Source organism: Trachurus japonicus, chromosome 12 (assembly GCF_045865225.1).
Source record: "Trachurus japonicus isolate A0001 chromosome 12, Traja_1.0".
Taxonomy (NCBI): Eukaryota; Metazoa; Chordata; class Actinopteri; order Carangiformes; family Carangidae; genus Trachurus; species Trachurus japonicus.
Window position 1 is genome coordinate 19,264,648 of NC_140918.1, and position 22,990 is coordinate 19,287,637.

The 22,990-nt window shown below is 41.9% G+C and overlaps 2 protein-coding genes across 2 annotated transcripts in view; one reads left to right on the forward strand and one right to left on the reverse strand.

The window, feature by feature from the left end:
- The window catches only part of exd3 (exonuclease 3'-5' domain containing 3), a 39,138-nt gene extending 25,019 nt beyond the window's left edge, over nt 1-14,119 (reverse strand). The window contains exons 1-19 of the mRNA XM_085793745.1: nt 13,776-14,119; nt 12,447-12,506; nt 9,324-9,388; nt 8,258-8,419; nt 7,981-8,166; nt 7,837-7,890; nt 7,583-7,722; nt 7,373-7,479; nt 7,213-7,286; nt 6,722-6,760; nt 6,459-6,625; nt 5,745-5,898; nt 5,419-5,617; nt 5,210-5,319; nt 4,272-4,455; nt 3,928-4,100; nt 3,084-3,302; nt 2,481-2,534; nt 2,236-2,367 (exon numbers count right to left, since the gene is read on the reverse strand). Of these exons, the coding sequence (XP_085649871.1) occupies nt 2,236-2,367; nt 2,481-2,534; nt 3,084-3,302; nt 3,928-4,100; nt 4,272-4,455; nt 5,210-5,319; nt 5,419-5,617; nt 5,745-5,898; nt 6,459-6,625; nt 6,722-6,760; nt 7,213-7,286; nt 7,373-7,479; nt 7,583-7,722; nt 7,837-7,890; nt 7,981-8,166; nt 8,258-8,419; nt 9,324-9,388; nt 12,447-12,474 (2,247 nt within the window). The 5' untranslated portion in view covers nt 12,475-12,506; nt 13,776-14,119. The remainder of the gene's footprint in view (nt 1-2,235; nt 2,368-2,480; nt 2,535-3,083; nt 3,303-3,927; nt 4,101-4,271; nt 4,456-5,209; nt 5,320-5,418; nt 5,618-5,744; nt 5,899-6,458; nt 6,626-6,721; nt 6,761-7,212; nt 7,287-7,372; nt 7,480-7,582; nt 7,723-7,836; nt 7,891-7,980; nt 8,167-8,257; nt 8,420-9,323; nt 9,389-12,446; nt 12,507-13,775) is intronic.
- A 465-nt stretch (nt 14,120-14,584) lies between these two features.
- cdc37l1 (cell division cycle 37-like 1) lies at nt 14,585-22,094 on the forward strand. The gene is made up of 7 exons (XM_085793748.1): nt 14,585-15,073; nt 16,136-16,435; nt 17,180-17,273; nt 17,511-17,626; nt 17,795-17,917; nt 18,420-18,587; nt 20,273-22,094. The coding sequence occupies exons 1-7, from the start codon at nt 14,966-14,968 to the stop codon at nt 20,387-20,389; spliced, it is 1,026 nt and encodes a 341-aa protein (XP_085649874.1). The 5' UTR covers nt 14,585-14,965; the 3' UTR covers nt 20,390-22,094.
- Nucleotides 22,095-22,990: the final 896 nt, after the last annotated feature.

Sequence of the window (22,990 nt, forward strand, 5' to 3'; positions counted from 1 at the left end):
ACATGATACTGAAAGGTCTTTGAGGAAACTTGGAAGTGAAATTCTATTAAGTTTCATTTCTCTTCCAAGTTAAATTTCCCTTTAAACTCTTTGTGTTGCACTGCAGATCTCAGGTTTAAATCTCCTCCCCATCTGTCACTTATGCCTCATCCATCCATTTTCAACACTTGCACAAGCCCAGTTTGTGGTGGCAACAGGCGAGGCAACATAACCCAGACATCCACTCTTTTCAGCCACATCCTCCAGATCCTCCAGGGGGTCCCGAGGCGCTCCCAGGCCAGATGGGATATGCAATCCCTCCAGCATCTCTGGGGTCTGCCCCACGACCTCCTGCCAGTTGGACATGCCCAGAATACCTCCACAGGGAGGAAACCAGGAGGTCCACTGATTAGACAACCTAACCGCCTGAACTGGCCACCTTCGACATCAAGATGCAACATGTCTTTCCAAATGTTCGAGCTCTTCATCCTGTCAGCTTATGTGAATCTCACTCCACTCCACAAAGCTGGGAAAGGAGACCCCAGGCCCGATACAAGAGTTTGGTTCCTGAGCATGTGGAGGTCAGCCAAACTATATGAGGTGTTTGTAGCCTCACCTTCTAAACTAGCTTCAGCTTCTTCCCCAAAACATAAGTGACATTCCTTGTGTAAAGAGTGGCCAGAGTTCAGCATATCGAGTCTCTCACCTCTAACCTAAGTCCACTGGCCCACCGACAATGCTCCAAACAGACTATTACAATACAAGGGAATTAAGGTCCTCTTCTGAATTTCCTTTTTATGATATATTAATTTCTTCCTCTTTCACTCAGGATTACGCAATACACCACAAAATTTGTTCTCACAATTCAGGAAATAAAACAGTAAATTACTGCTTCATAACCGCACACAAGGCCTGCATGGGTATTTATGTTGCTTCTACTTCTCCCTGATATGGGAACTTAAGCTTTTTCCTCTTTCTCACTGAACATTTTTCTGTTCAGCTAAATGCCTAAAACATAAATGTAATACAATACATGGTGTGTGATATGTTTGACATATCACTAGGGTTGTCATGAGAACCGGTACTTTGGTACCAAGTCGATGCCAACAAAAAATACGCCAATACCTGAACTCACGCTCCGTTTGTTATGTGAATGCGGCCAGACCTCAACTAGTGTATGCCACAAGTTTGAGTTCATGTAAACATGACGTGCCACACGTCTTTCTCCGGTCAGTCATCATGGAAACATGACGCTGCTCTGCCAGTGGTGCAGTGTTTGGACCAGAGTGAAAACAAATGTGTGTGAACGCAAATCATATGAGCTGAAAAATGAGACATGTTTCATTTTCGCACCAGTATGTGTGAAAACATCCTGAAAGAGAATTGATGAGAACAACAGTTCTGTTGTTGAACAACGGTAACAAGCAGTGACTACAGGCCTTTCTGTTTGTGTTGAGCCATATTTACCATTTTAACACTGTTCTTAACTTTATGTTGCTGCCTGCTCTTTAGATTTTGTGCAATTTCAGAAGTTGTTGAAGCACAGTGGAGCTTAAACACAAGAAAGTTTGATGTGAAACTAGTGAATTTAGTGAATTCAGAAGTACATGGGCTCTGTTTATTTTTTATGAGTATTGAGGAAGGTGGAAATTCACTGGTATTGGTATCGACTTCTGAAATTCTGGTATTGACAAGCCCACTCCCCCTCCTTCCGATATCATCTGCCCGGGCAGGGTTTAGATCGACGTCAGCCCCGTGTGGAAAAAATGCCACCTCCTCATTTAAATGACTGGAGATGTGGTTGCCACTCAATGCGTCAACATCCAACAAGCTGTTCATTCACATGCCATTCACATTAATACAAGCAAGGTATAATAACCACTGTGATAACTTTCAAGACAAAAAAAATCCCATCTGACAGTATTGTAAACAATGTTAGGCATCTGATACTCCTTCAAATTCTGCTGCTCAGACTGGACTTCCTGGATTGGATTTCACTGTCTCACCCTCATGTTGTTTTAAAGCTGGGCTGTTTTGTCTCAATGAACACTTGGGCACTGACGGTGAACTTCATCATTCTCTGTCCTCACTGTGCTCTACTCTTCTACTCATGCACATTTTCCCATGTGCGGGTAATGGTAATCACAGACTCGATTGTAGTAAGAAGAATAATACAGTTGGGCCTATATCATTATATCCTATACATACCAAGCTTCATTTTATAAATACATTTAGAACAAGCTTCAATTTTCTTACCTGGCACCTGCTGAATATATCGCGGGGAGTGGGCCGGATGTTGAAGTGCTTGAGGACTCGAACAGCTTGGTCTCTGGCCTTTTCAGAACAGTCTAAGGATAGACAGCGACCCTCACCAACTTGGGAGCGCAACTAGAAATACAGGAGGACAGAGGTAATACATGTATATTACATGGAAACAAACAAGGAGCACATACAAGATGCATCACAAATTTAAATTATTGACTTACGTATTTTCTACTTACAGTTTGGAATGGTTGCCCACATGTGAGTATGACACGACCTTCAGCTTGAGCTAACTGACACACAACAAACACACATCAAAACAAGTAAACATATTGCATAAATACAGCACTACTGGTCTGTTCTGTACCGGTCATACATAACATTTAGTATTTTTGTATGACTTAAAGAGGAACTATGCAAGTCTAGACACTTTTATGCTGTTTTGCTAACCCTCCTCCCGGCCATGTGCATTTGTTTTTAACAAAGACGGGTGCGAAAGCAATCCATGGAGCAGTGGATAACATTATTTATCATTTACGTGTTACAACATGTATATTTGTGTTGTGTTATCTGTCATAAACAAGAGATTACGGGTTGTGCTGTGGTGCCGTCGAGACGAGGCACTGATCTTGCATGGTTGGTTTTCAGCCAAGAGACGCTAGGTGGAAGGCAGAGAACCTCCATTCTCCCAGTAACAAGTTGCAAATCAATTATTTAACCAACACAATTACTGTTTAAGCTGTTTAATTAAGGTAAAAATGTAGTATAGTTAAGGTAAAAATCCTGCATAGCTCTTCTTTAAGCTTCTTCCTGAGTATTCTCAGTCCAGTCTACTACCTCACCTTTGCCGCTACTCTGTGATCATCAGTGTTCTCCAGTATGACCACGTCGACTCCTAAACAGCGCAGGTACCTCCCCAGGCCCTGCAACATATTGTCACACACCACCCGTAACTGCTGGGGGGGCACAGGGGGCGAGTCTTCTGAGGGCTTCTCGCCACACAGGAGGTCTTTCTCTGTGTCAGAGCGAGGGGGACTGACCCTTTGAGCTCCCTCAAATTCCTAAATGGACAAGAGACAATAATGTGATACTTAACTGATCCCCACAGAGAGATTTTCTTTTCACTTGCACCAAAGTGCTGGGAGGTCAAAGCACAGGGGGAGCTATACAACCGCACCCCTGGAGGTCATAGGGACTGCTCGAGAGTCTTGGTCAAACACATATTGTCCCTCCCTGCAGGTTGGATGCTCACACCAAGGTTCTTCAGTTAAGGGTTTCTACATTCATTCACAAGATTCAAGGTTATTGCTTCCTTAAGAAATGGTAAATGTATTAGCACAATAGTTCTTTATAATTAAAACTCTTTAGAAATTCAGGTAATCTCCATGTTTGAACTGAAATGTTTCCACTGACCATACAACCATATTACACTTAGCGTCACAATGTCAAGAACAGGTTAAGCTGCAAATGTTTTCTGGCTTTTATATATTCTTAATTTATTAATAAAATGTCCTATCCTGATTATAGCTCTCTTTTCCTCCGTTTTATATACATTGTCTGTGTTTTGACCCTTTAGGAACCTTGTGACTTTATTAATTAGCCCCATGTTCATGGCAACCACATGAGATTAAGAAATTTCTCTCAATAATATCAAGTGTTATGAAAGAATGGCAATTGACCCCTGACCTCGCTGCCAAGAGTCTGCTTCTTCTGCTTGGCCTGTTTCTCCTTCTGCTTCTTGTCTCCACTTTTCTCTGATTGGTTTGAGGAGACGCTGCGCAGGTCAGCTGGCAGCCCAAAGGATGCTGGGTCGTTGGAGAGGACAGAGTACACATCCAGCAAACAGTAGGCATCTGCCACTAGAAGGAGGTTAAGAAACAAGAGAGAGAAGATTGAGGAGGGGGGTGGGGGGGTTATTGGTTTGCAGTTTGTCTGGGGATAACAACATAATCTTCGATATTCTTTAGTGAAAAGAACAGCAACCATCTGTCCGCCTGTCATTGTGTCTCTCTGCATGCGCAATAGCTTACCTGCATATCTAATTTGGCTGATGCGCAGTGGACGTTTCTCCCAGTTGGACATCTGTTCTGTCTTGTCCAATGGCCTTCCCAGGACCTGTTGTACCAGCAGACTGAGGCCTTTCTCTGCAGAGTCTTCTCCAACCATCACCTCTTTAGGGCCATTCTGATTCCTATTGACCTTACTACTCTGGATCTGTATAAGTATAGACAGACAACTCAAAAGCAATGCAATAAAAAAGAAGATCAAGAATTTTGAATGATACAGAAGATGCAAAGCCCCTGGAAATGCATTTTAAACAGTCCCTCCCTACTTATGGCCTGCCACAACATCCTGTTTCAACCGGACATTCCTTGTGATTTTGCAAAATATGCTTTGCATTCCTCACATCCTGCAACATGCTGCCTGCTCCAGCAGATGGTGAAGAAACCTCATCAGCTACTGGCCCATGAAGCCATTTCCACATTCCTGTCCCCCTCAGAGACTGTGACTTCAGCCACATACAGTGTATCTCAGGCAAACTAGTGGGCCACAGCAGCACTATGTGCCAAGGCCAGCATCCAAATATAGCCAAAAGGAGCATTCACTATCAGCACAGCAAATTAGTTACAACTGAATGTGCAGTATCCCTGATTGCATGGAGCCCAGTGGACAAGCGGATACACGCGAGTGGAACCAGACTGAGCCAGCTTCGTTCTTTCTTTACAGGTTCTGAAGTTACGACACATTAACAAACATATAAAGATATTAAATGTCACTAATTGTATTACAATAATTTAAAATCAAGAATATGCAGTTATCGTGACGCACAATGTTTGCTTTTTGGGGAATTGTGTCAAATCAGAACCTAAATCATCCCCCTTCTGACTAAAGAAAAATAGAAAAATAGCACTGAATTTAATTTAGAAGCATTTTATATAAAGTTGTGTGAATGGCAAGATTATGTTACCTTTTGGTGTACATTAAGTAGATCAAGCACCCCAACCATCTTCAGTGGCTCATCTAAAAACTGGTGCCAGGTGGCCAAGAGAGACTTGAGATCCCCTGTCATACCGTAGCCTACATTGACGTAAAAGGAGAAATGTAAGGAGCGTACACTAAGTATGAATAGAAATGCCTCAACTACATCAAGGCTATAACAGTAAGAATGCTGTTTACCAAGTTTAAGGACATTTCTTTCAGAGAACAAGCTCCTGATGAAGGCAATCGTGTCTGGGTGTTGACAGAATCCGTTGGCGCAGAGGTCCAATAAAAAAACTTGATCAGCAACTGCGAGCTGTATCAGAGCAACTTGTTGAGTTGAGATGCAGCCAAATGTCGGCTGCCACTCCATGTCAACTCCTACTATACCACCCTCCTAGGAAAGGACAAACAAGAGATTAGAAATCAGCAACACAAAAAAGGTTTTGAAACATAAAAACTGATTAACAGATTTTCACTTGTGGTTGAGTTATGACACAAAGCGAGAACGTAATTCTTTATACCTTCAGCACAATGTTTCGAAACTTCTGGAGAGCTTCTGCCGTGTCCACAAAGTGAACTTTGTCTTTGGTGATTGGCACCTGGTAGAATCTCTGACAGTGCGACTGAGATGGCGTCCACCCTTCAGCTTGAGCTGGATCACTCAGACTTATCTGTCTGAGCAAAGGTGAGAAATATACATTATAGTGAGTGTGCACTTTAAAAGGAAGGCACCATAGAAAAATAGGAAAGCACATGCATTGTCCATGTACAAAAAGAATGGATGCATACCTTCATTAGAGTCAGAAAGGGATAAAAATAAAAATAAATCTAGCCATTTTTGAACACATCTTATTTTACACTGCATTAGATCTTATGAATTATCATGGTGTCTCAAAATGTGGCCTCTTTTACAACTCGCAAAATTGACAACTAGAAGACTGAAAGCATCGTCACACGATCAATGAAGACAGTCCAACAGATAACAGCTAGCATGAGACAGCTGATCGTGAGACACATTCTTAAACAGCTTTAAGCAGTTATGAGATGTAAATCAGTCATTTCACAACAACATATTTGCAGCGTGTGAAAAAGGGGATGTGGTGAACGAAACCTCAGCTCCATGTTACACTTCTGGGATTTAACTTAAAGGCTGCAACTATTCGTCTTTACATAGACGAGCACAGCCTGTGCATACCACAAGTTGTGTAATAGGATATGTTTATTGGCCAACTTACTGCAGATGAGGCGGCAGGCTCTGCTGTGTTTCCCAGACCCTGCAAGGGAGTCGAGATCGGGGGATTTTGTATCTCAGTGACCACTGTGAGGCTGTCAGGAGGCCGCAGTACTTCACCAACATCTCCACCAAGTTGATCTGCAGCTCGAGGTCATCTGCCACTACATACTGTACAAAGAAATACAAATGGTTCATACCTTACTGGGACTAATGTGGGCTCTATAAAATGCAGTTTATCTGAGATTTATGTCAACAGACACTTACCTGTACATGGTCACTCCAGTTCTCCTCTGTCATGTTTTTCTAAATGAAAAATAAAATAAAATGAAATACTGAGGGATATACAAAATCACTATTATTTTTATTTAGAGTAGAGCTTCTATCTGGGAAATCAATACTGACACTTTCTCTTTAGACTTATATTTTGTAATATCCCGGAAACTCCTCTAAAAACTGCATACTGATACATGTATAAACTCAATGTTAAAATTTGTTTTAAGTAAGTATGCATATACTGTATGTATGTTAATCTGCAAATTTTATTTTAACTGAAGTAAGGAGAACTGAAATACATTCTCAATATGCTCTTTGAATTTGGTGAAGAGATGCTACTGTGAAATCAGTGAATAAACATGAGAGAAAAAGAAATAGTGTGAAAGGCGTGACACCAAACAAGGATGAGTCACGATTGCCAAAAGATAAATACAGTAATAACATCCTGTGTGTGTGTGTTATTGTGATTAATGGAAATTTACCTCCACAAACCTCTTGTACATGAGGTAACGCAAAGAGTTCAGTCTCCTCGTGTGAAGAGCATTGGGACACAGGCCTGTTTCAAAAATAAGAGATCAATGTTATTTCTGCCTGAGACGGACACATACTGCACAAAAAACCTGCATGTAACTCATCACACACCTTGGTCGATGTTGAACTTCTCCACAAGTCGGAAAACATGTTTGATGAGCAATTTGGGCTGGATCTGACTCATGCAGTGTTTGGACAGAGAGAGACGAGGGAACTGCCTGTGGAAACGCACATGATCACATTTTATTTTTCATTTTACAGCCGCACACTTGCGGCAACATGTACAGCAGAGGCTCTCATACATTCACACATGCTCCATACCTGCTTATCATATCTACAGTGAAGTTGGGGTGGCACCAGGAGTCTAGCAGTGTGACGAGTCGTTGCTCGAGATGATTGTGGCCTGTGACATAGGACTCTGCCAATGACAGCTTATCTTGCAAGATCAAGGGCACACAGATCTGTAGAAAGAGAAGCAAAGGTCACAGTAATGAAGTATGGCTTCTGTTTTACCAGTCGTAAAAATACATGCGTAAAAGTAACATGGACGTATCGGCAAAGAATATTTATCTCACCTCCTCCATATTCAGTTCCTTCTGCAATTTAAGCTTGATTGAAAGAACTCCTGCCTGTGAAAAAATGGAGAGAAGCTCAGTGGAGGCTATAGAGAAGACTTTTTACAGTTTCATCTGATGTCAATATCATAAAAATGTATTCACCTCTTTGTAGCAGTTGAGGGCCTGCAACTTTATAATGTGTAGTCGGAGTCTGGCAGGGTCCAGGGAACCAAGGTGGTAGATGTTAATGATGCTCTCTACAAAGGCAGGCTGGGTGTCTGATAGTAAATAAAGGGCACGATGTTGGAGCTCCTTTGCTTGTTGGCCTGAGAATGTGTTCAGGGTCACCTGGTGGATGGACAGATAAAAAGAGGAACAAATAATGCCTAAAAGAGAGCAAATCTCGCCGTAGTACATTTCTGTACTGGTTTTCTTCTACCTCAGGATGCTCCTTCATCCATAAATGGAATTCCATGAGGACTTGATAACTGAGGGTGTGGCTCCGGCCCTTCTGTTTGCCTGGACAGCCCTCCAGGATCGTCAGCAAGCCCTCCAGAGGCTCAGACAGCTTTGAAAATCCCTGAAGGGCTAGGAAATGTAGCTGTGTGGGATAAAGATGGAGGGAATGGTAAAATCATTAGAGAGGAAAAACTGAATGTATAAAACATTACACTTTTATTACACCTTTGTCTTTTTAATCCTTCTAAGTGGTTTCAACCAAATCTGAACATGCAGGGCAGTTTTAGTGAAAAACACAACAATCCTTGCAATGTAGATCATGGTAAAAGAAAAGCTGTAAAGCAATTGATCTACATTTACAACCAACACACTAAAGTAGTTTGAAACACTGAGAGCAAATGTTTGCTGTCATTTGCACGCATGGATGGGTTTCAATTGTGGCCTAGCTGATTTTAGAAGTTCCACTTTTTTTTCTAAATCTTCACAGGCAGATGAGTCACAGTTGTTGGTAAAATTAGATAACCGGCAAGTGAATTTTTACATTTGCCAGAAAACAATTAGCATGCGAAGAGGAACGACCGACTTCCCTCTGTGGGCCCCATGGACATGTACGCAAAAGTTGTGACTTATTTGGGTTCTTAGATTAAGAATGAAAACTCTGGCATTAGAAAAGTCCTACATGAGAAAATAATATCTGTGTGAGAATGCCTTTCGCTGCATCTTAATTTGCAAAACAGATGTCATCCACTCAATATCCTCCTCACACAGATCTCAAGTTCATTCAGTGCAACACAAATTCCTTCCTTCCTACTGACAGACACTCTGGTTTCCTCATTAACACACACACACACACACAGACACACAGTCACACACACTGGTGAGCTTCATTTAAACATGTCCGTAAGCAGGCTCTCCCTCTCTGTCGTTCCTTCCTGTGCGAGCGTGTCTTGTGAGAGACACAAAGACTCCATCTCTCTATCTTTGTAAACACATGCACTCAATATTGCATGTGTGGAACTGACACACGCTGTGAAAGTGACTCTCACCGTCTGCAGATCTTTCCGGTTCCATGGCTCGAAGAGTTGGTCTCTCAGCACGGCAGGGTCAAGACCTGGGGGATAACACACACACACACACATAGATGAGGTGGGGTTTCACTCTGACCTTCCACCTCTGTCAACCTGTCAAGGAATCAACCCTCCTGGCCTCTCTGGTGCTTACATTTTTGAGTCTTCGGGATCTTAAAGTAAAGAATTCTGATTTGAGAAAATCAAACACACTGTAGACTGAAAACCTGCAGAGTGAAATCTTCAGACCGTGATTGCGTCATGTAACTACGTCCTAAATGGTTCCTACAATTAAAATAATTAGAAAACAACTTTATTTTTCAACGATTCACATTTCCACCCACAATGTTACTTACTTTGCCTCATTAGCAAAATTAATATTGTTTAACAACTCCGCAAAAACACTGTTTTCTGACTATGATGGCCTTTACATTGCTATGGAAATATAGTTTGATACCTGGTCATGATAATAATTCTGAAAACCACAATGTTGATTTGGTCTTGCTCTTAAGATCTGGCCATGTTAATGCAACATACTGGAAATAGTATTTGTTAAAAGAGGCATAACTGAGCAGCCGTGATGTCAAATATTATTTCTTTAACAGGCACAACAGAGCAGCCGTAACATCGGATTAACAGCTGAGGCTGGTTGGATAGTAGAGGAACCCGGCATTAGCTCTGCATTCCAGCTGAATCTGAAGCCAAAATACTCCAGAGAAGAGTCTCAGGGCATTTTTTTTTTTTTTTTTTTTTGGAAGGCCACGGTGGGTAAAAAAAAGGGGGCTGGAAACAAGAGATGTGCATGTGTGTTTCACGTTTTGTGTCTATCTGCCTGTGCGTGTGTTCCACTGAGCCTTCCCAAAAGCTGCAGCTTTCTCTGTCGCACATGCTGTGTGGGCTCCGCCGTACCTGCCCCCCTCCCTCCCTCGCTCCCTCCCTCCTTCCCAGGGCTAGTTTTCCTGTTCTCCTCTCCCTCCCTGCAGCAGCCTCTCTCGATTTTGTCTCGGATTTCCCCAGGAAAGGGCTATGCGGTGGTCATGGTGTAAAAAATACAGTCTTCCTGATGCTTAGCCTGGGAAAGCAGACCAAACGGCCTCTCCCTCTCTCTCTCTCTGTGTTGGCCTCTTTCTTTAGCATCCGGGCCTGACACTTTTCTTATTTTTATCCCTCAGGTGCAGGACACCCTCTCTATTTTTCACCACTGCACTCATTTTCTCAGCAAAGTCAAATTAGATACTATTTCGATTTACACTTCCACTTTTTTAGGAATATCTGTGATTTTTTTCTCACTTTCATAATCATTGTTGTCCATTTTTTTCTGAGTTTCCCTTCCTTCCTTACAAGTTTCTCTGGTCTTTGTTTCTCATGTTAAAACAAGACTGCAAAAAAATATCTCATGTTTTAGCCCATTTAGCACAAAACATGCTTTTGATTAATGTCAGTTACAAGCATCTCTTCACTATCTCATCATGATATCCCGGCTTTGATGGCAACTTCACAGGATATCATGAAAAATGGTCAACAACAGTGGAGACCGGATTTGTAGTAAAAGGACTAACATGTGCGAAAACCCTGCTATAGCCCACTGAAAAGTCCTTTAATTTCAAACATCTGAATGGCAAAGTTTCCTTTGCTGTTCTCTGTGGTTCTCTGCTGTTATAAATCCCACTCCAGCCCATTCATCCCACTGACGAACATGCGTACGTGCACAGGGACTCACATAAACACAAACAGCTCAACCCACTTCACTTCAGCCTCACTGTTTGTATGAGAAGAGGACAGAGAAGTAGTGGAGAGGAGAAGAGAGGAGAGGAATGTGGAGCAAGTAGTTTCTTTATAGTCTTGGATGGTGGGTGAATGACAGAGCTGGAGGCTCCCCATTCATTACAACATAATAACCCCATCACTGCATACAAATACACGGACACACATACAGTACGTGCACCCATTCACCTCTGGGAAGGTGAGGGGCTCTTTTCATTTTCTGACACGAGGGAATTTGAAATATGAGAAAATACTACATCTTCCCTAAGTGGATTTTAAAGTAACCTGACACTACTCTAGTCTCCCACTCTTTCAAAAAATAATAAGAGTCACACTTAAATTTCAGTAAAATTAGACAGAGATTAAATCCACAGGCAGGTCTGACAGCCTGTTGCCAGGCAGCTGCCAAAACAAAGGAAACACAAAGATCAAGTGTCTAAATGGGGCATTTGGTGTCACTACAGCCACCAGAACAGCTTCAGTGTGACTTGGCAGAGGTTGTGCAAGTGGCTCAACTCCACTGGAAAGATGCCACAACATTCCTCTACAAGTACTTCTCTTCTTTTGTATTTTGTTGTAGGTGCTGGAAAAAAAAAGCTTTCAGCAGGTGTCATTACAGAATCTTGAAAATGAGGAGAGTACCAGCACTCGTAGAATTTGATTCTTATTAAGGCAGTGTGTTTGCATGTTAATCACCTCTCCAGACCTGACCTGCTGCGGCTTGGGTTCTGTGCCAGTGTAGTCTGACACATACCTACAGACTCTTCAGTGCAACAAAAAAAAAAAAGATGACGATATCATTGTAAACCCCTTGTGTTCACAAACTCACGTTGCCAAAAAAATGTGTAAACAAATCTATAAATCTCGACCCATCAGGGGTGAGTCAGTGAGTAATTGTGCTTAAGTGGCAGTTATCTACTAGATGTGTTTGTAAAATTCCATTAAGACCTGAGACTAGCTGTGCAACATATTTTAATTCATAAATTATAACAAACAATATCAGTATGAAGGCATAAACAGTACAAACATGATCAGGCAGCGATATCAGGTCAACTACCCTCTGGCAAAAACAATCAAACCAGTCTGACATAGGCAGGCTTTGTGTGATAATCACAGTTGACATTATTTTGTTTTCTGACGCACTGTTTATCTCCAGATATCAAAATAGTTTGGGTAAAATGCATGTAAACAACTACTGGATAGAATCCAATGTTACATTACAATAAATGTACATTTCAGTCCTTACATTAATCAACTGCAGCTTAGAGTTTGTATACCCAGTAATTAACACTCATGTCTGTATTAAAGGAAGGTGAATGTATACAGTGTGGTACAAACCTGTTGCCTCTGGAGCAGTGTGATTCATCTCTGTCCACAGGATGGGGTATTGCTGTCACTCTGTAGGAGAAAACACACAAAACACCACAGTGCTGTAAATACTGTGTGAGAGGCAAACTTCTTACTTTATAATAGAATAATTTGTGAATTATTTCCCACTGTATCAACGATAAAATAAAAAAAAAGTGAATACATTCTTACGGCATTTTCTCTGAGCACAATAGTCATCTTAAAAAGTCTTAATATATTTGGTCAACAGTCCATGACCCAGACAATTATATCGTTAAAAAGAGGCTGAAAAATATCCTCATTTGAGAGGCAGAGACACAAAAAATGTTTTTGGTTTCCTTGGAAATGACTAAAATAATGATTCTATTAATAAAATGGCTACTAATGGTTTTTCTATCAATCAACTTATCAGTCTAAAAACATATTTATATGTACCAAATACAGTAAAGCCATTACACTAAGATAACAGGCCAAGACACACCATATTTGTCCTGAACTATGTTTGTATGTTAAGTATGCAATTTTGTTGTCTTAAGAATGATGTCACTGTAGCAAAACCAGGTCTGAAATAAAACAAAAAAGAAATCAAATATAAGTCTAAAATATAGTGTATAGCTACAGCAGATGAACCTCTAGGAAAAGTGTTCAAGTAATGATTATGGAGGAGTTTTGCTGATAAAATCATTCCTTCGTACACACTCACAGACAGAAACCTGTGGGAACAGCAGCCTGAGAAAGGGCAAGATGCCAGCTGGCTATGAGACTAGATTTCAGGCTGAGGATGTTTTTTTAGGCCTGAAGTCTGGTTGTTTCTCCTTGTCTGAATGTCTGCAGGCTCTAGAGGCGGACTTTGGCAGTCAGCACTGAACAGGCAACTGCACTGCACTTCTCCAGGCGGATTAAGGGGGAAAGAGAAAAGAGATACAACACCTGCAGCCAAGTCTGGTCCATTATCTTCTATCCCCACCTAGTGGTACACACAAGACAGTCTACTTCCTCAATGCTTCTTGTTAGCAAACTTTAGCTTGTCTGGCCCAGTCAGGTAAAGCCAAACCCACACAGCACCATGCACGTGTATTGATACACGTCAATTTTTCTGTAAAATATAACTAAATGACACAATAGTGTTCGTCGTTTTGTCAGTAAAAACCTGCGCTAACATTTGCTGTCGTGACACATTTTAAGCTAGCTCACACAACTGTGCTAGCCTGTCATGTTGCTCTCCAATACAGAAACGGTTTCAAGTTTTAGTGCGTCAACAAGCGATTCATTTTTAATTTCACAACTATAGCATTATGTTGTCGACATGAAAAGACTCACCGTACGCTACTTTCCCCCCACTATTGTCAGGTAACACAAGTGTCAAGCCAGTTTCTTCAGGTTAGTTTTGTGTGTGAGTGGGCCTAGCTCTCACGGGCGAAATGTGCCCTTCGTTTAGTCTCTCAGGCAGCGCTTGCTCTCAAACACAGATCACTCTTGATTACAGATAGCACTTTAGCTATGCCATGGCTCTAATATTGAAGCGGTGCAGTTTTATTGAGTTGATCGAAAGCGGAATACGCCATGCTACAAATAAAGCTGCCTGCCATTATAAAATTAGGGCAAAATCGCTTCACCAATTTCTTGATCGACTGTTTGTTTTTCAGGGAGAGTTACGCAAGTTCAAAGTGCATTACCGCCCCTGCTGGTCGTATTGCCCACGACATCCATGAGTTTCAGGGACTATTTTTTTCTTGTGAGAGTCACATCTTGAAATATTTAGGCATACATCTCCCTTACATTGCCGCAATGTAGATAGATAGATAGATAGATAGATAGATAGATAGATAGATAGATAGATAGATAGATAGATAGATAGATAGATAGATAGATAGATAGATAGATAGGGCCAGTCCATTGGGACAGTCATTAAACCAATGTATCCTCAGGCTAGAGAAGTAGGCTATCTTATTTATACTGCTAATGATGACACTAATAAAAGTTCAAATATCAATATAAATACTCCCACGATTCATTAAATGAAAAAAACATTTGCATTTATACTTGTAAGCTATATTTTCTATATTTTTTAATCCGACCCCATCTCTAAACACAGAGTTTGACGACACATTGACCATGGTAATTAATAGAACGAGCTCGTCTTTGATAGAGCTCAGTAGAAAACAAAAAAAACTACAGGCACGGTCACGTGGTCAAAGTTGTTTACCACGTGCTTTGCGTGTCACCTCTTAAAAATACGCAACCGGACAGAGCAGCCCATTGCTAATGTTGTTGTTGGAGCTAACGTTGTTATTTACAGGAGTTTCCTCCCCGACCCTTCAGCCCCCCGCCGCCCAGTGGTGCCTCTTTTATTCCCCAAGGCGGCTCAGCTGACCTTTTCCTGATAAGATAACTCTGGCGGACAGACAGCTGACCACGGAACGCAACTCTGTTTCTGATCCTGCAGACACGGCTAGCATCAGCCAGCGGGTCCCAGTGCAGCAGAGCTAGCGGCTAGCTGCTTAGCAGTGATGGAGTGGCGGGGCAACGGAGCTCCAGTTTACCCCACTGGGGAACAGACCAGCGGTGACCCGGCTTCAGCAGCCAGGGGCTACGGTGCTGTTTATCCTCCCCAGCAGGTAATGCACTCATAATACTGGTTGTGTTGTAGTTGTTGGTGTTAGACTTGTGCTGTACTTGTTTACGGTGTTAACAGCATGCTAGCTAAGCGTGGCTTATTGGAGTTGCCTAGTTACACTAACGTTGTAATTATCAACCTATGAGCGGCTGTCTGTTTTTCAGTAGTGTCGCATTTTCTTTCTTTTTTTAAAGCTTTGACAACAGTGCACTTATCTTATCACTTAGCTTTCGGTGGTGGCAGGTTCAAAACACAAGTGTCCACGTTGTATGCTACAGTGTATGCTGCTAACTTGACCTAACACACCAATAGTCCACTTTAACACGTGGCTAAGAGGCAAATAGATCCTCTGCAATGACACCATCTTGTCAGGACAGTGCTAAACCTCAGTGTCGTCCATGTGTGGGAGATGAGAGGTCATAACAGGACATGAGGCAGCAGCAGCAGCAGCAGTAGTAGTGGCTCACTTTCCTATTCCCCCAGGTCTTACATATTCTCAGACACTGACAGCTGTGTGTGATGGCTGATTTGTGTGTGCGGGTGGGTGGGTTGGGGGGGCATAGAAAACCCATTCGGCTGTTTGGGGAGCCATGAAGGCAAGATGGAAACAAGCATTTGTTTATTTTTAGCCCCTATGCCCCACCCTGTTCCAAATGGAGCATGGTTGTGGTCATGAAAGCTTAAAAGCCAAATGGGCCTCCATTTAGTTTGTGATTCAGACACAGTTTGTAGCGGTCAGCTGTTCGTTCCCTTGACAGCCAGTCATTCTCTGGAAAAAAGATCTGCGGAGACTGCAACACAGGGAAACAATTCAGATTAACATTTGAAGTTAAGATCACTGATGATAACAGTGTCTAGTCTGTATAATCCCCCTCTCCTCCAGAGGATGATGCTGTGACCCGGGCTTTTGCACATTGTTAAAACTATACATATCTTCTTCATAATCTTCTCCAGTTATTGCAAAGTATGAACTCATAATTTGACTTGAGATACTGTCTGTCATTATCATGTCCCTTTTCCTTCATGTCAACATCTTGTTTTCTTTCCACTGACCTCACACCAGTCGCCATCATCACAACTTTGTGACTGTCCCATGGCATCACTGTGCCAGAGCCAGCAGCGCTGTGTGAAGGCCTCCATCGTCTCCAGCTGGAGGCTGGCTGAGGCTCAGGACCAGCTATGTTCTTTAGGCGTCCATAGCTCAGAGTCCCTGGAGCAGGAACGTGCTCGGACACTCGCCTGCCCCACAGAGCTCACGCACACCGAGGAGGAATGGCGCCGCAAGGAAAACATGCTGGGAGGTCAGGGACCCAGCCGCAGTCCTGTGCTTGGAGCTGTCGGAAGTTGGGATGTTTTTGATAAGGTAACAGAGCCTAGTTGTTATTAGAGGATTTTAAAGGGATACTTCACCCAAAATCGATAATTCCTCATGCCAAGGAAGGGTTTGGAGAACTTGAGTCATCAAAACGCTTTTGGAGTTCCAGGGGGGGACCGGCTGGCAAAGGATTTTCATATAATGGCGGCGGATAGTACTCACTTTTGGATCGTCCAAAAAACACACACTACTGTATGAAACATCCAAATACTTCCATACTGCTCGAGATGTTTGTTCATCGTTGTAAACCATTGGATGTATCAAAGATGGTTTGATACATCAAGAAGAACAAGAACATATCGCAGCAAATCTAGCGCATGCGCACAAACATCAACAGAGCCACTGGGAGCTACTACTACAACAAGGCTAAAAACAGCGATCAAATTAACTTTTTCATGTCACGGCTTCAGGACACTTGGGTCAGTACAGACGAGCAGTATGGAGGTATTTGGATGTTTCATAGTGTGTGTTTGGGACGATTCAAAAGTGAGCACAATCCGCCGCCATTATATGAAAACCCGTTGCCAGCCGGACCCTGCCCGGTACTCCAAAAGCGTTTTGATAACAATGAAAGTTCTCAGAACCATTCCTTGCCATGACGGTGAGTAGATTATTGGTGAATTATCGATTTTGGGTGAAGTTTTTTTTTTTTTTTTTTTTTTTACATTTTCACTTGTCTGACAAGTTGTTTTTGCTGACAACACTCAGGTAATATCTCTATCACTCTTTTAGAGCATCATTAACACCCCAAATCAACCTTCTGAAATGGATCAAGATAAGTGCAATTCGTTTCTTCAAAAGTATGAGAAAGAGATCAGGCATTTTGGTAAGTACCACACAAAAATGTACCTCTCTAACAATAATAGTCTTGCCCTCTGGGTAAATTGAACAACAGTGTTTAGTGTGTTAACTGTGTGTATACGATCAATAACATTCTCATAAAACAAATGTGCTGTCTCGTACATAATATGTTGCTCACCCTCAAATTAATTACTGCTAATTATAATACACACAGACTATAATGCATTTTAACACAATCCTTTCATGTGTTTCTGTTTCTCAGGTATGTTGAGGAGATGGGACGACAGTCAGCGATTCCTTGCAGGCTTGCCTCAGATCATCTGTGAGGAAACAGCCAATTACTTAATTCTGTGGTGTATGAGACTACAGCAGGAAGGGGTAATGTACTGTTTGTCTCTGCATTGTTTTCACAACTCCCTTTCAATGATTTATTCAAGAATAAAAAAGCTTTTTTAAGATTCGTAAAATGGCTTAAGAGTTTGAACATGAGATGTGGAATACACAGGCTCTCTGTTGGTGTGTAATGTTGTGTGATGTGTCATGCAGAAAGAAGCACTGATGGAGCAGGTGGCGCACCAAGCTGTAGTCATGCAGTTCATCCTGGAGATGGCGTTGAACTCCCAGAAGGATCCCAGAGGCTGTTTCAGACAGTTCTTCCACAAAGCCAAAGTAAGATGCACACTTCTCATCAGTAGTTTATGGACTGTGTCTACCTGTGCAGATAATTAAAAAACAGCTTGACGCATTATTTCAGCTGCTTTTAAAGGGATAGTTCAACATTTTGGCAAATTGGCCCATTGCAATAATCGCTATAGTCATAGCAAAAATACAGAGACTGCCGGCTGAAAAGCTGTCCCAGAAGGCAACCCACATCGGCGGTTTTGCATGTATTTGCCTCTAAAACAACTCTGTCTCGTAACGTTCCGTTATTATCTCATAGTGTGGTGAATGTGCAGGTCACATCTTGTCCACGAGAGCGTTTTGGAGTTTTTGGATTGTGAGTTTGATGAGGGAAACCAAGAAATCCCATTAGCAATGGGCCAATTTGCCAAAATGTTGAACTATCCCTTTAAAAGGCAGCATGACAAATCGAAATGTTACACGTATCTTTTCAGATGGGTCTTGCTTTGTGCAATATTTTCCTAATATTGCTGTTTTTAATACTCTACAGGAAGGACAAGATGTCTACTTAGAAGTCTTCCATACAGAGCTAGAGGCCTTCAAACATAGAGTTAGAGAATATGCAGTCAATTGTAGAGTCGATAACAATGCTGAACAAAACAACGCTGGCACAAACTGCAGACTTGACCCCAAAGAATCCGTGGACTCTTTACCTCCAGTAAGTGTTCCTCTCTTTTCCTCACTGTGTTACTGCCGTCACACCATACAGCCGTGGCTTGGCACTGCTCAGCCAGTGTGTATTGGTTCTCTGATATGTAGAACTGGTAAATGTAATCTTGGGTTGGATGCTGGATTTCGACACTTCAAAAAAGAATGCACCAGGGTTTGCGAACAATGAGTAAAACCACACAAGTTAGTTCCTGTGGCTACAACTCCTGCCAAAAGTTGACTTGCCTACTGACCAGAACTTGGGAGTTCATCACATTTCTGATGTTATCAGAGCTGGCACCAGGCTTGAACATGCAGACAGCCCTGTGTTCGTCATTCTTCATTGAAACCGCAGCTTCTGCACAGGTCTGTCTCTACAGGAGCCTGGTGGGTGGAGCAGCACGATTGACGGGGGAAACATGATACAACATCCTCATTTTCAGTTTTTTGCTTACTCAAGACAAATGTACTTAGTGGCAGCATGATGTCTCAAGCTGAGATGTAATAACCTAGCAGTGGGGCAAATGGGAAAAGTAATTTAATTTGCCAGATATTACTGTACATATTCCGCCGCAGTGCAGAGTTGAAACTGGTTTACAGCCCCATTGTCTCCATGTTCATACCAAAGCAGTCTAACTTGGATTACATCAGGAGAAGTGCATCAAGGCAAAATTGTCCAAGGAAATGTTGTAGTGAAACAGTCTTTTTATAAAAAGGGGATGTGCTCTACATGCTGGTATTAGATTTGAAAGTTCTGTGTTGTGTCAGTGTGCGTTTAATATGTGGTAAATGTTAGATAATGAAAATCCAAAGAAGAGATAATATAATCACCTCTGCCAACAGGCTTTTGTCCTGTCAGCAGCTCAGGTATCACAGATAATTCCTGCACGTTTCCTAGTTACACCAGTGGAGCTCTACCAGCTTTTTAAAGGAACGAGGTCACATGACGCTTGTCTGATACGAATTAAAAGTCATTCCTGTGTATGATGACATCATATTAACTACTTGCAGATAGATTTTTTTTAAGGCAAGTATTTAAATATTCAGTTGAAGTTAAGTATGGTGGCCAAATGGCATATTGACAGGCTTCTCTATTATGCATTAACTTTGTAGTCTCAGGGCCTTTTGTAAAGTGAGAGAGAATGAGGCCTTCTCCCCTCTATTGGCCCCACAGCTTGACTAGCTGCCAAACATCTACTTGGAGAAAAGAAGAAAAAAAAAAAACCTCCACCCCTTTTCCCACAGAGGAATGCAACCGTGCCTGTTGGAAATGAAGCTGGTCCTGGTCCTGCTTCTGGAGTTGTGCTGTTTTCCTCTTGTGGCATCACTCCTTCCCCGCCTTAGCTGGAAAACTCACTGTCAGCCTGTGGAGAGTCACCAGAAGAGAATGTGTACACAAGAATCTGTTCTTCATCAGAAACAAACAGTTTTGTGCCATCCCAGATTCGTTTCAGTTGATGATCTGAATCCACGATCAGGCTTTTAGTATTCCAGCTCAGATTTGAAACATTGGAGAGTGAGAGTGCAGTTACATAACCGTTATAATCCTCCAACAAGGCAGCAGTAGGTTAATCTGTCTCTACCGCTCTGTTTATTCTTACCTATTCTCGATTTTCATATTTGCGTGGCAAGCATCACCTGTGATTGGTCTTTGGCCGTCATTTGACCCTCCTCTCTTTTGTCTCCCTCCACCAGGTGGCAGAGTACCCTATGAAGCGTTGTTTAGAGGCAGGACTGTGGACAGGCACGGGGAGGTGGACAAAGGATGACACTACGGAAACAGAGGACATTCGCATGATGGAAACATCCTAGGGATTGTGGGATCAGCCCCTTTTGCTTTTCTTCCATCTCCATCGTCTCCCAACATAGGAACAACCTGAGTTTTAAGCCCTCCTCCAATAGCAGACCAGGCTCATAAATGGCAGTGCAGAGCAGGAATAAACGGAGACAAGATCTGTCTTTTTCAGCTGCATTTCTGAATGCAGCACCTGTAGGAAATAATGTTTTACTAAGAGCAGCTGTCAGTATACCAGTGTGGTTCACGTTTGGCAAGTTGGTTCCTGCAGTGGCTTCTGCCAGCTAAATGCACATCTCGTGCCATAACACTGGCTTTACGGATCTCTCGTTATCTTTCAGGATGGTTATTTTTATTTCTCTTGGATCAGAAAAAAAACAGGTTCAGGCAACACAAAGTAGGCCAAACTGGTTCAGTCCAGTGTCTGAAGAGGTTTAGTTTGTGGACTTGTTTTTACAGGTTTATAAACTAATCCATGTGAAAATTGAGAGAAGCATGGCAGACAGATTGAAGGCTTCGCTATCAAATGTAATGCTGAATGTCAATTATTTCAAACTAGGTTTTGGAGTAAAACATTTTAAACTGCCTGATGGTACATTACCACAACATTTAGTCAACACAAGGCCTCATGTCTTTTAAATGTGTGTTACAGAAGCCTTTTTTTCTTTTTTGGTAACTACTTACAGTTAAACATGCTGGCTTCATGCTCATCAGTTGAGCAGCTGAACATACACAGAAAAGCTCCAGTGTTTTCTCCAGCCTTCACCTTAACAGGCCAATGACAAGCCAGCTGAAGGTTGGATTGGACGGTTGTTGAGTGGATCAGATTCACCCCGCAGGCCTCGGCTCTTGCACATTCAGGCCCACCACTAATCTGCATGTCAGGAGTTGCTCGCCCTCTCGCAGGTCTCAGGCTGATTATCAGAAGAGGATTAATAATGCACAGTGTGTGGGCGGCAAGTCAGTCCACTGACTCGGTTGTCTTATATGAACAGAACAAATAGATGTGTTGCAGTTGTATCTTTTGGTGAACATTTACCAGTCGCATTGGCTTTCTGTCACATGTTATGTTGTTATAGCCTGATTGTTGTCCCAGAAAAAGTCATGAAGAGCAGCCAGCTTCAGCGCTAAATGGGGGTTAAGTCAATATCAATGTGGCCTTACATCGTCTGCTTTGAACACTGCTAATTAGCAGCTCTATGAAGGTCACAAAGTTCATGCATAACATGAACAGCAGGACAGGAGTTGTAATAATGTTGATGGTCCTGAAAAGTAAGAGGCTTAAGAAGCAATTAAAGTGTTGACTCTCCTTTACATCTGCCATTACCATGCATCTTTGGCATTCAGGATTTAACTAGATAGTGTTGTTGTTATCTATACCTATGTCTAAATTCACAACAATAGACAACAATGCATCAAAATACAAAATCATGAGTTTCCAATTAATATACGTCAATCAACAGAAGATTATGATATACAGTGTATTCTCAGAAGTAATCGTGATGCACTTGGGTCTTATTGTCTTGTTCTGTTATAAAAAATAATTCAACCTTGCAGTTTAAGACTTTGCACTTGAAAACGGTGCATGTTTTTTGCAAAGTGTCTGCAACATTATGTTTGAGTAACTCAGCATTTATTGCATGACAAAGCACTTAGATTTATATGCACATAAATACATCCAGTAAGGGGGCAATATCAGCCCCATTTTATGAGGCTATATAAGCTAATATAGCAAATGACAGTATTATCTGGGTGCAAGAGGCATGTTGATGTAAGGTGTAAAGAGGGCAAGACACTTGTCAGCCATCAGATGAATTATGCTCCCGTGAAATGAGTTTCATCTGCCGTTTAGGTAATCAAAGCATCAAATTTCAACTAGTGCACAGGTGAAGTACAAATCATTTAAACTCATAACAGGTCTGTATGGGCTTTGTGTATAATTTTCAGTGATGTAAAACTAACTTATATTTTTTTCACCCAGCTTCCTAAAAATAGAGTCACAACCACCAGTTTCCTTAAACAAGTGAGCCGTGCACACTGTTGTCAGTTGTGTGTGGTTATAGTTTGTAATTCTGGCATCTACACCTTGAGTAGGTGATTTAAGAAAAAAGCGAAAGGAAAAAAATAGCACCGGTGTGAAGGGGGAGGACAAAAGGGCTGCGCTCTCCACAAAGAGACTTTTACTGTATTTGTATGCAGAATGGAGCTCTCTGCACCTGAATGTGTCCAGCACTTTAAATTTGTCAAAGCAGTTTTTTAGGTTTCACGTTATGTTGTGTTGTGCTCCCAGTCATCCAGAATTGAATATGAACATTTTTACTTTACAGACAACCCTTACAGGAGCTCATGGGTTGCATTGTGTGATGTTTTTGGTTTTGTTTACTTTTGTACTCCATTGTCTTTTGACCTTTTTTTTCGTGTTATGGGAGCTTTTGCCAGGTTCTTTAGGCTTCCTCCAGTATGTGTCCCATTGATAAAACCGTATTCTTTATTTAACAGGAACAATAAACATCAAGTGAAAATTTGCTGAGCGAACGTGATCGGCAAGGTTTTATCACAGAGTATTGACATAGAAATACCAATACGATGCATTAAAGTACAATTCGTCACAAGCTTCT

Excerpts from the sequence above, each read along its gene's own strand:
- cdc37l1 (XM_085793748.1), top strand. The coding sequence starts at position 14,966 with ATGGAGTGGCGGGGCAACGGAGCTCCAGTTTACCCCACTGGGGAACAG. Across the intron at positions 16,436-17,179 it reads GTTGGGATGTTTTTGATAAG|AGCATCATTAACACCCCAAA; the intron begins GTAACAGAGCCT and ends TCACTCTTTTAG. Across the intron at positions 18,588-20,272 it reads CCGTGGACTCTTTACCTCCA|GTGGCAGAGTACCCTATGAA; the intron begins GTAAGTGTTCCT and ends TCCCTCCACCAG.